At 38.4% G+C, this 17,789-nt stretch overlaps 1 protein-coding gene across 46 annotated transcripts in view; it reads right to left on the bottom strand.

The window, feature by feature from the left end:
* NRXN3 (neurexin 3) overlaps positions 1-17,789 on the bottom strand; it is a 1,052,972-nt gene that overhangs the window by 256,339 nt on the left and 778,844 nt on the right. For all 46 annotated transcript variants that reach the window (XM_052782846.1, XM_052782845.1, XM_052782867.1 and 43 more), the window contains one exon: positions 15,507-15,688. In XM_052782846.1, the coding sequence (XP_052638806.1) occupies positions 15,507-15,688 (182 nt within the window). The remainder of the gene's footprint in view (positions 1-15,506; positions 15,689-17,789) is intronic.

Here is a 17,789-nt window from a genome sequence, read left to right as displayed (position 1 = left end):
CTTGGCTGACAGGCTCAGCTGTGCCCTGTGGTAGGTCCATTTTGAAGCCAGCTGAGTCTGGCATGGGTCGGCTCCTGGTCTTATCCCACAGAGGCCAACCTGCAGCCACCACCTTGCCATTTACACCCAATACAAGGTTTTACATATATGATACAATACAATCAGATGGCTGCACAGACCCCTCTCTTGCTTCTCCCAGTGGCATTTAAACAAGGTGCATTCACATCTCTGGATACACCACATTTGCAGCAGATTAATTTACTTTTGCAGAGATCTGCCCACTTATGCTAGAATTCGTAATGCTTCCTGTCATCTCTGGACCTAATTTATACACCCAACAGTGCAGTTTGACAGTGAAAGGGACCACAGGCTCTTTAGTCCAGGCAATATAAACCAAAAGTCCCAAATTACACAGGGAGTAATTTTCTTTGTTATCATTTTAAGCACGTGACAAGAGCAACTATTCTCCCTTTTACTCTTCCATTTAGCAAAAATATACTTCAAGTGAAGATAGGCAATGCCACTCGGCATCACACTCAATAAAGACAGAAAGCAACAATCCCACCAGCGAGCAGAGCCCTGCAGATGAATTCATCCCGGCCTGTATTTGCCTGGTTTCAGGAACATATCACCTATTGCAGTAGGCAGGAAGCACAAAGAATTTGTTCTAGTTGCACTACAGTCCAAAAACCACATCATGATTAAAATTTAATGACTTCTTACAAGGCACTGAACAATGCTCAGCAGCAAAAGCTTTGAGCTCTTCAACTAGCTCAAATACATTCCTCGGACCTGGCCTTGCCCAGGTGATATGAGTAACCTCCCAACCCACAAACCACAGTTCTGGGAAAGGAGCAATGCAACTCATCCTCCCAGGAAAAGGGTGGCTTTTGACACAGGAGTGCAAATGTGAATGGCAAGAAGCTAAATTAATTTTTTTCTTTGGTGTCCAGGGAACCAGCAACTATCCAGTGACTATCATCAGTGCTGAGCACCACCTTCATAGGTAGCTCCAAATCAGGAACTTCTTTCAGCAAGCACTGAGGAACACGCATCACAAGCCAAGTTCTAGCACAACTCCATGAATCCTAATGAAGGGATTGTGCACTCATAATACCTCTGTGGAAGTAAAAATTTGCCTCAACAATAACAACCTTGATATATTTAAATGTCATTTAAAAACTAGAATTTGCCACTTCTGCTCAAGACAATGTTTTATTCAAAGAAGAAAGAAATGAGAATCAGACACCATGTACATCTCACTGTAGCAATATCAAGAAGTCTACTGGATTATCATCACTTTGGTCACAATGATGTGTGTCAGATTAAGACGAGGAGTTACCCGGAGAACAATACTGAAAGGACTATGCAATATGTAAATGAAGTGGGCAAAACCTTATATTCCTCCTTTTTGCCTATTTCTACATTTTTAAAGGCAAAATACTCCTTTCCTGTACCTCTGTAAAGCTCTCATTTGCCTAGATATTACTTCTTTTCACAGCCAGTTTTGTAATCTAAGTTTTTCATTAAGGAAATTAAATGAGTCTGCTAACAAATAGCTCTTGTGAGAGGAGGGGGATAGGAGGAGGGCAAGCAGGAAATGCATTGTGCAACTGGATCAAGGGATGTTAAGACATGGCCGAAGTAGATCAATATTGGGTGCAGAGCTTAAAATTTGTGTGCAACAAGGTATTGCCCTCTGTCCCCAAAGAGCAGCAATCATCCTTCAGTGCGGCTGCTCACATTACAAGTGACATCTTTTCAATTATCTCAAAGGCCAGATTTAACATTCTCTATTCACAAGTTCACAAGCCTATTAATAACCATCTTGGGAATCACTGCAAGGCTCCAGACTACATATCACATGATATCCTCTCTGATACAAGTTTTAGAAACTGAGCCAACATGTCACCTAATGTGTCAAAATGCTTATTTCCTAGACTGACAATAGGAAACCAGAGGACAGCCCCTCTCCCTTCTAACCCAGGATTATCATTTAATACCAGCTTCCACTGAAAGCTGGAAAAATATGAGTGTTCAGAGAAAATAATTCCACATACAAAGTCTTGATGTTATGATGAACACCGCCACACTGGAAGGGAGCTTAAAGCCTTTGGTTGAGAATGCATCCTTTACAATGATCACACTACTGCTGTAAAAGGATTTTGAAGCAAATGTGGTTGGATGACATCTGTGTGCAATATGCACTGAGCTGGGTCTACACAGCCAACCAAGCTCAGAACCAAGTTTATGGTACAAAGATACCCAATACAGCTTCCAAAGACCGGACTTGGGTCTACAACAAAGTAGCAATGCTTATCTGGTGCTGCACCTGAGTGAATAAATCCCCCTGCACATAGCTGAACATTAAGGTGCAGAAGCAGTGAAACCTGCCAGCAGCTGCAACTTGTGGACTTGTATGTTTGAATTTGCATTAGCCCTGGAATATCTTCATGATGTCCCATTGTGCTACACAGATAGCCCAGAAGAGCCTGGGAGGACTGGGAGGGAGAGTTGCTGACACAAAGCACGGGCAATACAATTCTCTGCAAATGCAGCTGACAGATAAACATCAAAAACAGAGAGGAGCTGAAGGACAATATTGGCACAAGACAAATGGCGGTTAAACTGACATATATGAATATGTGTAGATTGGAAAATAAGTTAAACTTTAAAATCGTAGGAAAAAATTGATTTTAGAACAGCATTTCAAGTGAAATAGCAGAAGCAGAAACCCAGAAGGGATGAGGTTGATCTGGTAGAGTCAGAAAAGAGGAAGCGATTGTGCAATTGCCTATGAGGGTAGGGGACTGGACTTGATGACCTAGATAGTCCCCTCCCTGTCCTGTGTTCCTAAATTAAGATGCACAGCCAGCAACCCTGAAAAACCTCATTCGTTTATGAAGCTCCAAAACTAAACAATGATTTTTCCCATCAGAAAGCAAGCATGTTTGTTACACAGGAAACAAATTCTGATCAGAACACAAACCAATGAAGATTTTAAAATTAGTTTCAGGCAAACCAGTTTTCTAACGTGTAAGACAGTCTGAACTATATATTTTTTTCCTACAGACTCCAATCAAAATGGAGTTCATCTCATTTGAAAAAATTGAGGTAATTAATGGTAACCACTGTAGAAGGACTATATTTAATTGGGCTCCCTGCAAATTAAGATTTAATGAAATATAAACGAGAAACCACAACCTCCTTCCCTTCTCCACAGAAACACAGAGGGGAGAAGACAAGAATACAGTGCAAGGGCACAACAGTAAGAACTACATTTCTGCATTAAAAGAAACAGAGAAGACTCACACATATGAGGACATAAGTTCTTCAAAGTAATAAACACAGGAAGAAAATTATCCAGTCTCACAAGCAGAGAGAATCAGTACAGTTAGATGTTAACACATCACAGGAAAATCCTTTCAGTGTAACAGAACAATGGACTAAATTCCTCTTGTAAAACCCTTCCAAAACTGTAAGGGTGCAAAATCAAGTCTTAGCAGTGATTGAATGCAATAGTTCTGTAAAACTGTTATCTGCAGAAAGGTGCTGACAGGCCCACACTCCCTGGGATGTTGAATGCTGTGGTGTATAATCTTACACACTCAACAAGATCAGACTTCCTTCTTGAAATGACCCTTCCTGCCCAACTCTTCAGTACACTGGTACACCACCACCCAGAACACAGCACCCAAAGGGAACCCCTTCCTCTCCTTGACTCACCCTTAGTTGCATAGCTTAAATACTTTTCAGCACGTCCCAATTTTTTTCCATGTGTTGCACAGCTCATTATGCGTGCAATCCAGAGGCTACTATTGAAAGGTTGTATTAACCTCTCTGTTCTGTTGTGGAGATACATTTACTTCAATTTGCAATGCTGCAGCATGTGTTGCCCACCTGAATTATACCAAAAGACCGTTGCCCATTCATTGAGGGCCTAGTTTCTCCAAATACATTTGGGATGCAATATAGCGTCTATGAAAGGATAACCTGCAGATAACAAGAATGTTTGTAAAAATTGTTTTAGCAATGCACCCAAAGACACAGACTAGATCCCTTCCCTTTAAACAAGTGGGAAATGCCTGCAAAGTTAGAGGATCTCATTCCTATTGCTAGTTAAAATAGTATATTAGAAGCATGACATGGTTCCCTATAGAACTGATTAATCCCACCATCTGTTTAAGGCTGAGCAGCATCATACAAAAGGGTTTTACAGGATCCAAAATCTGAAATCCTGTATGTGTACTGGCTTTCAGATGAGATTGTCTGAAAATAAAAGAGTAAGAGAGACAAGATAAGATAGCAAAGGAAGCCTGAGTCAGTATAAGATACTTTGCTCTGTCATGCTTAATGATTTCTATTACCCAGCTTCCAGAAACTGCACTCCTGACATCAGTAATTGACAAGAATAAAGAATAAGCTAAAACAGGGGCTGTGTGCACTGAAAGTAAATTTGGACAGTCAGAGCTAGTAATATACTTGGTTATCAGGTATAGGCAAAAACATACTCAGCTGATGCTTTACACTGGCCCAAATTATACCAGTTATATGAGGCAGTCAGACTCTTTCTGTAGGCTGCAAATTGCTTAAACAAAGCACCAGGAATGTAAGTGCAGCAGAAAAAAAGATATGCCAAGATATTTAAGAGAGCTTTCACACTACATAAACTTTACTTCAACTGGGTTTCAGACTGTGTTTGCAGTCTCCCCCATCCCACTTCTTTACATAAGGAGATGGAAGAGGAAAATGTCTGTACCGTGTATTTAACATAAAAGCCTTTCAAACCAGCAGGAAGCCTTCAGTTCAGTCATGCCTTATGTACTGAAAGGTTAACTAATGGGAAAAGCTTATTAGCACAAATAATACCACTTCAGCCTTGATCCCAACAACACACAAGCTAAGCAAGTTCAGGCCCCATCAGCATTTAAATGGAGAGAAAAAACAAGCAACAACAACAAAAATACCACACACCACCTGCTGCTGTAAAATTGGTCCTCAGATGTAGTGGGCAATAGCAGGAGATGTCGGCAACAGCAGCTTTCCAAGGGCACTACCCTCCCCCAGCTGTTGGTATTGAACCACTCTCTCAGGATGGAGAAGGAAGCACTGTGAAGCCTTCTGATTTAAGAAAAGATGACCATTCAGAGCCAGCCAGCTCCATTTCTGAGGCAACAGCTCTATTTACATCATTTAATCTCCAAGGCCTCAATTTTCTCATTCTGTAAGGATGATCATGTGTACCTTTCAAAGAGATATTGTGATGTATTGCGATTGTACAGCTGTTTTAAAGTTAAATGCATATGTATGTTTTAGGCATTATAATAACTGTTAAGGCAATGTTTGTGAATAAGAACTGTGCCCCTTTGTTGAAAACTTATGGTCACAGAAACTCACAAGAACTTGCATGTTAGAGTTCTAGCCAAACTCCAATTCAGTGGACTTTCTCCTCAAAATTGTCTCTGCAGTGTCCTGGTAGAATAGGAAAAAGCAGTATTGCCTTTTATTTCCCATGTAAAACTGTGCAGGACTAGTCTTTATGTTCTCTAGAACAGCTGATTTTCATCACAGAGTCAGCTGCATATCAGTGATCAAGGTATCTTTCCCCTGCACTGAGTTTTGAAATCCTCTAAAATTAAAGTCATAGCACAAACAACGTGTAACATTGTTTGGATTAGATCAAGTTTATATTTTTCTAGTAAGATTCAATAATATGTTCCTGTTTAAGATGTTCTTCCTAGAGGCTTAATAGAGAAACAATTCATTTTGCTGTAGCTGATGTAGTACCAAACAGTTGTTAACCTTTGATGAGAAGGTTACATCAGATACCAAGCTGGGGTAAATTAAACTGACAATTGCCCTTGTTTAATTGCTTTTGAGTAGTACTCAGTATGTCTGACTGTGCAGTGAGTTATTATCGTACCCTGCTGCTATCCATTAACACGAAGATCAAGAATTTTATTTTACTTTTTTGATGCAACCATAGAGAAGGTGATAAAGGCTTTAATTACAAACAGATTTAATTTAGAATCCATTAGTGCAATTTATCCAAGCATACAGAAGTAAGATGGGTTGGTCTGAACAAGTTTGTAAGTTCGCTGCTTCTTGTAAAGGACAAAAATCTATATTGCCAATTGTTAGAGTCTACAAATATAGAAGATTTTAGTCTCTTTCAGAATGAACACTAAAAACCTCACACTTCTCCTTCAGGTTGTGGTTATTTCAAGAAAAGAACTTCACTGAAGATTGTCTGGGTTTCTTTCTTTGATCCAGCCGGAAAAAAAACCACTCTACTTCACTCCTTTGTATTTAATATTTAAAAGAAAAACATCAAGCAGCAAAATCTAAATTTTCTCAGCATCAAAAAAAGTCCCAGTATTTCCTCGTTTACTCGCTCACTGACAAGACTGTGTGACAAAATGTGAAAATCCCATTTATTAGTTCTGAAATACTAAGAGGAAGTACTGCAAAACAGTAAAGGCAATTCAGCTCAAGTTTTACTGAAATTATGATATACAATATAGCCCTAGATTACATATTCTACATAAACATTATAGCCACAAGAAAGAGTAAAATAAATACTAAGCAAAGCACAGTATTTGTTTATACAGTGTGCAAGAACAAGCAATAACATAACACTGACTGCCATACAGGGTGTTTGAATAGATACTCTGAGATCATTTAACACCAAATAGCAATTCACAGAACCACAACAAATCCTAAGACAAACCTTCACAAATTAAACAAGTTTCAAGCTTCAGTATGTATTTTAAACATATTTAGCAATTAATCTCTCTCATAAGCAAGCCCATTAAGACTTTTGCTTCTAATTAGGAGCGTATTTTTTATTTCCACACTTACACTGAAGTACTAGGGTCTGACTTTGCAAGATGTACAACACTAAAATGGGCAGGTGTGTATTCTGATCATCTTAGTAGAAGTCTGCTTCCTTGATGACAATGCAAAGCACTCTCTTTTAAATCAGCAAAGGTAGTCTATTTAGTTAGCCATATCTTTAAGCCAGGTTTCACAAAATTACCCATGTAACTTCCCATTGATTGTTCCTCCATCTCCTCCAATTCTTAATTTTCGCTCTACATTGCCCAGCTGAACTCAGGTGTTGTGCAGAGCCAAAGCCCAAAGATTATTTTCAGATTCGTGACTCTAATCAGGCTAACTTGTGGTCCAACTGGCAATTTTACCATTCATGCTAACGTTGCCCTACCAGCTCTTTCTTCCATATCTCTAATCAGCATCACAACCTTCAATAACAACAGCAAAAGCACTAGAGTCTATGCAAAAACTGTCACTGAGTGAGGAGTTAATGAATCCCTGTATCAAAGCACTGAGCTTCCATGCTGCCTGAATGGAGCTAGGGATCTAAAATCCATCATCTTTAGCCACAGGATATCAGCGTGCTATTTCTCACACCGTTGCATTCAGCTACGTACATTCATTCATACACCTGGTACAGACACTGGCAACAAAGCAAGGACTGAAGCTCAAAAGATCATTGAGATAACTTGATGGGGCATCATGCCAAATTGTGCCAGCTATAAACAGGCATGCTGGGGTGAGAAGCTCCTTAACCTTCAAAGGTTTAGTCTCAACTCTGACCACAGAGATTCTTTCCCAAGAGCTAGTAGATAAAAATAGATGGACCATTCCTATGCATAATGTGAACTAGTTCAAATGTATTAAAAATGGATTTTTAACCACCTTTTCAAAATAAAAACAGAAGTAACAATAACATGTTTTAAAGCTGGTTTGAAAACTGAAGGTCCATTTTCTTTCTTCAGAATATTTTTCCTTTAATAATTCTTCTGTGCTCTAGAGAACAATAAATGCAGCATGCACAAACACATGGGACTTCATAGACCCAAAGAGTTTAGAAAAGGACAGGAAAAGACTGAGGGCATTTTGGGACAGGATCCTTGGGTATTTAAATAGAATGCTTCTGTTAAAAAAAAAATTTGAAAAACAGGATCTTTGGCAATTTTACACCAGCTGACAAAACAGCCACTGACGTGCGTACCTCAAATATGAGGCTTATTCAGATACAGCCTTTCTCAGGCACAATAGCAATGCTGAAGTCTTAACCGTTTGCCACGTTTCCATGTTTTTTTAATTCTATAAACCTGGCGTAACTGGCAGGCAGTTATCTTATGCTCCATTTTTTGTGTGGATTATTTACATATAGTAGCCTCTTTGTACATTAAGCATTTTCTAAGTACTTGGTCAGGAACAGAGGCCCTCTTCCAGGTGAAGACTATGCATGACAGGTTGACCCTGCTCAGTAACTAAGCACCCACCCAGCTGCTCATTCACTTACTCCTCCACAGTGAGATAGGGGAGAAAATGAGAAGGGTAAAGGTAAAAAAACTTGTGGATTGAGATAAAGACAGTTTAATAAGTGAAGCAAAGCCTCACTACTTCCCATCAGCAGGCAGATGTTAAGCCACTTCCTGGTAAGCGGGGCCTCAACACACATAACTGCTACTAGGAAAGACACAGGCCATAACCACCAGCATCCCCTTTTCCTCTTTCTTTCCCTGCATTTTTATTGCTGAGCACAACATCTTATGGTATGGAATGTCCCTTTGGCCAATTTGGGTTAGCTGTCCCGGCTGTGTTCCCTTCCAAATTCTGGTGCACACTCAGCCTACTCACTGATTTCCGAATTTATTAAGGTTTGTCTTTTAACTTACAAATTAGCCTTTAGGGTAATTTTACCATCGCCAAATATCTTCAATAATAAATCACGCGTGCTAAGCATCTTGTGATAGACATGAAAAAAAGCCAATTGTAATATATAAAAAGTACCAAGAAATTCATCCCTTCAGCGTGCACCACACCTTGTTACACAGAGACAGCAAATGGATTTGCATCTCTCAGTGGAATGCCTGTTATGCCTTTGGATAGGCTTTTTGTGAAGGAAATATCTTTGTTATCCATACTACCAATACATTGGTTTTCTGTTCACTTTCTTAGGTTTTGGTACTTAAATTACACATTAATCTTATTTTTTTCAGCTATTTCCCCCCTTGTCCAAAGAAGCCAGAATTCTGGGCAGTCTTCTGTCCTCTTGCAAACAAGTTCAAGTAATCTAAAAATTCACCAGTCGTTAACTAGAAATTACTTTTCTGTCTAAGGAAAAGTAGTATCTGACTGTATGCCTGCTGTTAATCTGCTTCAATATTGATTAACACAGATGCACTGAAATCATCTTCTTGTGATCAACATAAAGAAATGGAGTGCAATTAAGATGCAAGCCTCAGCTGAAGATGACTGCCATCCTAAGCAAAAAGGGAGACCTAACTTACACCTATTAACATAAATAATTATAGAAAGGAGGTAAACACTTGTGATGTGCTCTGTGAGATCCTCAGAACCCATTTGCAATGCAATAGCTCAATGTTTGTTAGAGAGTCTCCTAAGTTACCCATTGTTGCTAGGGGACAGTACTACCACCTCAATCCTTGTGGTACCAGCACTCTATCTGGCCCACACAGCTAAGCAGAAACCTACTCCATTGCACAAAGCGGAGGTTCTGCTGGGGAGGCAGGATACTTTTTAAGGTACTGCAGTGCATGTATGTATATGTCACATCTTAGATGAGGACTATCTTTCCAATCCCCAGTTACCTTAAATAACATGCAACCTGAGTTAGGTTAAAGGCATCCATAACTATTTAATTGTAACTTGAAGAATTGACAAACCACAGCTACAAATTATTATAAGAGATATATATGAAGAAATGAAAGAAAGACTCTGCTGAATCTTCATACACTAACATTAAATCAGAACAGTTCTCCCACTCCCTCATCCAGCTCATATGCCATCTTGCCTGCATGGTTTCAAGTCTTCATGTGTATGTTAATCCTCAGGTTGCACCTATTAAAGACAGTATATTCAGAAGCCTCTGCTAAAGAACTTATCCCCAACAGAAAGCTACATTCAGATAGTTTTTGTATGTTAATGATTACAGGATACCTGCAGACAGGACACCTACACTCCCTCAGGTAGGTTGCCAGATTTTGTCTTGGTGCAAAATGTCTTTAGACAGTCTGTTCTTTTAGATCTTCTAAGGATTCAGACAATATCATCTTTTGCTTGAAAGCTCATCCTAATTCCTTCCCCTTACCAGTAGGCAGTCTAGCCACTCTCATTCATGAGTTGTTCACTTCCTCAGCTAAATGTGTTACACAAAATATTGTGTCCTATACCCAGCCAGTCAGTACACAATTTCTTGCTTCAACAAAGAAGCCTCTGCCTCACTTCACCTTTCGGTGATCCACTGGCATGCTTCAGTACAAAACATCTTCCACTGAATATATATTCCATACCAATTTGTAGGGGCTCATAATGTGTATAAACATAATTAGGTGAAATGTACACAGTTCATTATCATTTCTTGAATGAAATGAGACACATGATGGGCATTAAACACTTTGAAACTGATAATTGCTTATGGGATACTTATACTTAACCACTTCTGGTATACTCCAAGAACTGTATCAAACTTAAAGACTTACTCTATACTGGTTTAAAGCCTGAGAAGGCAAGAATAGCACTATTCTGAATGTATATCAATGCAAACAAGATCAAGATATGGTGGACTGAAATTATTTGTAGTCACAAATATTAAACTCAAACAAATGAAGAGTTCTATACAAGAATAAAAAAGGTCTAACATGGTAAAACACATGCTTTAAGAGAAAACTGTAACTGTAAAGACAGTAAATGCAGCTAAAAAAAGCAAAACACAAGGTAGGAGACCAAAGCAGATCACCCACTTTTTTCATGGTTTATAGCCTCTACAAAATAAAACAGTCTAGTCTTAAGGAAACCCTCTTATTTCTACTTTCCTGGGTATAAAAATGTAACCCTTTTAATGCCCACTCTGAATTTGGTCTAAGAAAGGCTGAAATATTTTGCATCAAGGTGATGTTGGTTATAGAAAAGTAAAACACAAACTGCTGTTGTATTTTGCCTCCATTTATTATCTGAGTTTAGCCCTTAAGATACTCAGTTTCATCATACACCCTCTGTGGTTATCCTTCTCCTGATTCCAATTCTTCTGCTGCTTCTTTGTCTGCTCAGATGACAGAGCACTGCAGTTTTGGAGGGAGTCTCTAGGTCACTTTGCACAGAGGAGCCAGAATTGTCTCTACAACCAGAAAACCCAAACACAGACTTTGGCCAATCACAGTGTAACTGAACAAATTTGGCCAAATATACACGTACATTTTCTTCCACTTATACTCACCCTCATTTAGCAATGCCATCTCTAACTCAGGGAAGACTTACTTTTTCTTATACTTATTGCTTAAGAATCAGAATGTTCTACATCAGTTCCTGTAGCCTTCAGTTGCAGCCTGGTACTAAGTGATGGATCCCCATTAGCTTGAGTCTACTTAAGCAAAACTCCCAAAATCACTAACATTTTTGCCTAAACGTAGAGTTTACTTTTTACAAGCAATTCAGAAACTGGACCAGTCTCACAACACCATTCTGAACAGCTAAAGGTGAGATGACAGTTTACAATACACATCAAAATGAAACACTGCAGAATAAACCAGCAGTGCATGTGGATGGGTGATTTCTCTCTCTTCATAGTCATCACAAGAATGATAACCATCATCACCTGCAACTGTCTTCCTCTCCCCATTTGATCTCTATGAAGATTTTTGCATGTTGTAAATCACAAAAACGTGTGGTAGTATAAGTTGAATGAACATACAGAAACATTCAACCACAACTCATACATGTAGTCTTTTAAGCACCCATTGTGGAAGGCAATTTTCTGGTACAGGTTTGGACTTGGTGTTTTGAAAGAATTGCCATGAAAAAAAAAAATTCATAAGGAGGGATTTGATGCTATAACACCACTCTCATTCCATGTGCTAGAGTCTGTTCACACAAACACTTTGTGCTTCATATACAACGTTGATCTGGATGGTATGCCATCCATTTTCACAGGGCTGCCTGCTTATACTTCATTGTAAATCAGGAGAGAAAATAGTTTCAGAAGCTGTAATTTTTTGTCATATAAAAACAGATGCCTTAGTCAATAAATTTCCACAATATCTGAAAGACTCATAATTAAAAAATGGATCCAAACAACCATAAATTAAACAAGCAAATATGTAACTTGTTAACAAGGTATCTTTTTTTGACTTTAAATTTTACAAATAGAAAGACATTATAATGAACACTTCAGAACATACATGATATTCAAAAAGCAGGCAAACTATTAAAAAGTCTCCTTTAGCAGAGTACAAGCCACTTTTACAATCCTTAAAATAGTATCAGATCTTGATTAAACTATACTATGACTTTTGGATTAAATTTTAGATTAGTGATGCACATTAGAAAGCAATGATCACCAGGTGGCTTTTGTCACCTGTTATCACCAACAGGACACCCAGAGAAATGTGAGGAGGTCAGAATACAGTAAATAGCATCCAAAATAAACTCTGTGACTGGAATATCCAGAAGGGCCCCAGAAGAAGAGGCCTCCCAAATATTAATCCAGGAAAATCCCTGTCACTTTCATTATTATTATTATTATTATTATTATTAAATGTAATTGCTCCTGAAAAAGTCAAGATGCTAAATATACATAAAATAAGTTACATTAACATTGATCTTCCCTGTTTTAATACCTATTTTTCCCCTTTCTCCTACAATTTGCTTTATAGTTTAAGTATTTGTGTTTTCAAAACTTTATTTTATTATCAATTTAATCTGCTTTCATAGCTCTGATCTACAAATTTATGTCTCCTGTATTTCTATTATAATTTGATCCATGCCACCTTGTTTCTCTTCATACTTGAAAATGGCCTAATGGAAGGACAAGGTTTTGAAGAAAGGAAGACTGACAGAGTCTTTGAACATGACAGCATGTAGTAGTTTTCAGTCAGTTACAAAAGATCTTCGTCTCATGGAAAGCTTGCATGCATTTTGCTAAGCAAGAGGTCCTATATGGTCTTGCATTTTAAGTGTAATTTCAAGATGCACCTTTCATTTCAGATTTTGACTTTTTCCAAAATAGTCCTGATGTAAGCTCACTTCTGTGACTTTGAACCATAAACCAGACATAACACAGTCTTACAGACATTCAACAAGACGATAACACTTTAAAAGTTTCTCTTCAACTTTTCTATTGTGTATAACAGCATAAGTCTCTGACTACGTTCTTTATTTGAACATTCAGGTAGAGTCAGTGTTATATATGATGAACAGTAATGTCATACCCAGAAGAGCACAGTAGCATGCCTTTGCTCCTCATGAATGACTGGCAAATCCTCCTAATCCATCCTGATCACAAAAGAACAAGAGAAATTAAAGCTGAACTAGTTCTATATTTGGTGCTAGTGAACATCTTCAGGGATAAAATTGGCCAAACTACACAGGAAGCAGTCAACAGAACTTTTAGCATTAATAACAACTACAATTAGTAGCTTTGATTTAGATATCTAAAATAATCTGAAACTAGCATCATGCCATTCGGAGTAGTTTGAACAAAATATATTGGGAGGAAGCAGAAAAACTTCCATTCCATTCCTTTCTAAAACTGACTGGAAAGTAATGAATTTTTTTTTTTTTTTAATTAATGTTTACACCTCAGGTTCAATTTGTTTGATCTGTTTCAATCTATCCAGCAAAATCAGTTATAATGTTAAAAAAAAAAAAAATCACTCGCTAAAAAGTTCAGTTGGATTCATTTTTAAAAGTAGAGTTGATAATATTCAAGACCAAGATATAGAGAAAAACTATTTGCCTTCATTATTAATGCTGAAAAACTTCCTTGTGCAAGTTCTTATCTTAATGCAGGATTAAAATTTCCTTTTTGGTACTTGTGTCTGTTTCCCCTCTTCTTTCCACCAACTACCACAAAGACGACCCTGACTTCCATTTTCTCTGTAACATCCCACTAGGCAGCCAAGAGCAACAAGATCCCATCTTAGACTTCTTTTTCTAAGACTGAACAAATTCATATCTCTGCACCTCTCCTCACATGCCAGGCATACTGTTCTCCAATTAACACATGTTGTATTACAAAGTCTGAAGAACATATATTCTCTTGCTCAAACATAATCAAACCACTTTTGCCTACTGCAAGTTACTGAATTCCAACCTGTTAGGTTTAACATTGTTCACTTTTACAAAGTCTTCTGGCGTTCTTCTTGTTTTGTTTTTAAGAAAGCAAGAAAAATTGTTTTTCTTAAAAAAATGCTAGGATTTGATCTCACTTTCATTCCAGCACAAAACACAAACTAAATATTTGGATACATCAGAAAAAGAGAGAAACCAGAACTGATGACAGTCTGATGGCTCAAGGCCATATTCTAACCCATTCAAACAAATCTGATTTTTACAATAAAATTAAAAATAAAACGACTCAAAATGCTGGCAATGACTACTAGCCCTGACCCTTGTTTCGGAACCACCCTGCAACATACCCAGTGCTTCAACATGATTCTGAACATGGCAAACTCCAGCAGCAGATTAAGACCCTCAGTCATTCACATTAGGTCTGTTTTGGCCCCTGGCATTCCTCCTGTTTACTTATATCTTCAAGTTTCCATGAAATTTCAACAGCTCCCCAGCTCATTCAAAACCTGTAAATGGCCCATTCCCCTTCCACTACAAATTAATGCATAAAACATTGGAAATAATCTGAGCATTGAGTAACATGTCCAGCTTCTACCTCTGGTAGCCAAACTTCCTGGCTACTTTGCAAAGGAAAACAAAGCAAACAACCTCTCCTCCTCCCAAAGCATCACATAAAATAACAAATTTCAAAAGTTTCCAGTTCTAGTGTTCTCATTTTCTCAAACAATTTGACTCTCCCTAAAACCACCTTCACTCAAATTTCCCTATAATACTTGCTCGCACAAAAAAGTCCATTTTCTTCTTGCAAAGCCATGTTGTGCTAACAACATCAAATTCTTATTCTTTTGAACTATCCCACTACAGCAAGCATCAGTTATATCAGTTTGAGGATCTGTTCAGTTCTCACTTAACTTTCTCAGTGAGGAAAATAAACCAAAAAACCCCCAACCTATCACTCCATTTGATTCTTTTCCTTCTGAGAATAATAATAGTCTCCACCATAAATTCAGCTGGATTCAGGACTGTGCATATGCCACAGTAGATTAACACTGCCACAAAATATTTCTACAATTTTTTAATAAATCCTACTGCTACTGAATCTCATAAGGCTTTTTTTGGTTTGGGGTTTTTTTTGTTGTTGTTTTGGGGGGGGTGTTCCCCCCCTCCCCTTCTTCTGGCACCAAGACTTGGTTCCCTGTGCATCCCACTCAGTAATTCTACAAAACCCTAAAGAACTACCTAAGGCAGGTTAATTTGATGACTGTTGAAGATAGAGAAAATGCAGAGTACGGCACATGCTATTTTAGAGTAATAGTTTTCTTCAAGTGCATATTCAGTTAACAGACACCCGGTTCTGGCATAGACATGGGCCTATCTATACTCACTATGTGCAGCTGCAGAAAATCACCAAGCCCAGGGGCACTGTCAATCCGAACAAGAATGCCATCCTTCACTGTTGTGCTGAAGCCCACAGCAAGACGGTCTGTCCTTGTGCTCGGTCTGTCATTAGCTGGCCAGGTGTACAGGATGAGACCTCCACTCTTCCCAAATATATATGTGGCACCAGCTGCAAAACACAAGATCAAAGAAAAAAGTATTAGTTACCCATTTCATTTATTTATTTGCCAACTCTAGTAATAAACACTATGACTTCTGAGAGGAAAAATATAAGCAAGCGTATGCTTTCATTAAAGGGGTGAAATTAATGCCTTTTGCTGGCCAGGGTACTGATAGCACACAAAGAAGGCTCCAGAAAAATTGAGTAGATGATGGAAATATATTTCCAGACTCAAGCAGGTAACAGAAGAGGACAACATGTACTAAAATCCTTCTATTTTGTGGCAAATGACACTGTGAGCAGTCTTTGATATTGGAATTGATTCCATATGTGTTATAAGACAAGCATGAAATGGTGCTTTAGACTGCCCTCTCCAACTTGCACATGTATTCTTCCTTCTAAAAAATTGCAAGTTTTCCTTCATAGAGCAATGGCTCTGGAGTGCTAGACACTTTTTCTGATGGAAGGAGATATGAAGGTGAAACATCTTTTTATCAGACAAAACGTACCTGTTCCTTCACCATTAGCCTTGCACCATTAGACTCGGTAACAGACAATGCAATTTCCTCCCTATGGAAAGTTCATCCTTCAGATGAGCACAGACTCAAGACTCACAAACACTTCCAGAGAGTAATCTAAATGTGCATGTAAGTTATTCAAAACATCCTCATCTTCCTACACACGTCACAGCAGGGGAACTACAAACAAGCAAGCAAGCTTCCTCTTAAGGTATAAATCACTCAAATTTCTTCTGTATACAACCCGATTAAGTACGTTTTATTAGTTCCTAAATAAAGACAAGCAGCATTTAAGGTAAAGATAAGCAAAGAGCTTATCAAGAATGAATGATTTCGTAAGTGCTAATTTCCCAGACAATGCCAGATAGGACACTGCTTTTGGGGGAAAAAACAACAAGCCACAGCTGTTTCAGAAGCATGGGATTCAAAGGGAATATCTGGCAGCTCTCCTCGAGGCTGGACTTGTCTTCAGCTGAAGGCTATTCACACATAGTGGGAGACTATCCTTTTCTCAAAATTTCCGAAGATTTTTGGATATCTAGTCCACATATTTCCAGCCCTGTTTGTCTTTACAGTGAGCCTGGGAATCTGTTCCTTGACCTTGTTTTTAAGGACAACACCAAACCTCTCCAAAGCTGAACACTGTCCTCCCACATTCACGAGGACCTTCTGAGCTGAGCAAGACAGACACGCAAGTGAGGAATTATTGTCGCAGATGAGGAAGCTGAGAAGCGAAAGCATTTGGAGTTCACATTCTGACTTGTACTCAACAATCTGGGTTAGGAGCAGGATTTTATAACTCAGCAGTTATAAAATCAGCCCCTGAGCTTGGAAAATACAGCTAAAATTGCTGTCCTAGACCCAAATCTACAGGCAAGCCAGGAACAACACTTCCCAATGCTTCAGCCACTTACTGCACCTCATTTTCTGAGCACTATTACAGTGGGTCACAAGCTACAGAATAGTAAGCAAAAAACCCCAGATCCCATTACTGCATCAGGGATGAAATATCTGTAGAAAGTACAGGCAATTACTGGGTACATTTTCTAATCTGAGTGAAACCACAACTGATGGTCTTTTTTTTCTTTTTCCTCCATGTACCAACCAGCAACATGTATCAAGCAACTCTGAACAGAGTAAATGTAGTTAGATACAGAAACAGGTGGGATCATATATGGGTAACTTCTACACTTGCCTACAAAGCTACAGCTCCACTAAAGCTCTTTATGACCCAAATTCCAAATAAATACTACACATTAGTAGAAATAATTGATACACTTCACCCTCACTTAAGAGGCTTCCTCTAGACATCTCAGCACACATTACCAAAACAGACATCAAAAACTCAGGCACACAGAAAGGAAATGATTTGTGAACAGCTGACTCAATGACAGAGTGAAAATGAATCCATGTTTCTTTCCTGCCAGGTCTGTGCATACCCACCAGAACATACCCTCAGTAAATTCAAACAAATGTGGCTGAAATCAGGGTTAGATAGGAAATTTCACTCATAATTCTGAATTAACAAAAGAGAACTTTGGCATTTTGGAACCATGCACATATATAAATTCAGTTTCATAAAGATTAATTTT

Source organism: Harpia harpyja, chromosome 3, assembly GCF_026419915.1.
Source record: "Harpia harpyja isolate bHarHar1 chromosome 3, bHarHar1 primary haplotype, whole genome shotgun sequence".
NCBI lineage: Eukaryota > Metazoa > Chordata > Aves > Accipitriformes > Accipitridae > Harpia > Harpia harpyja.
The sequence above is the reverse complement of the archived record's forward strand: the minus strand, read 5'-3'. Positions and strand labels throughout refer to the sequence as shown.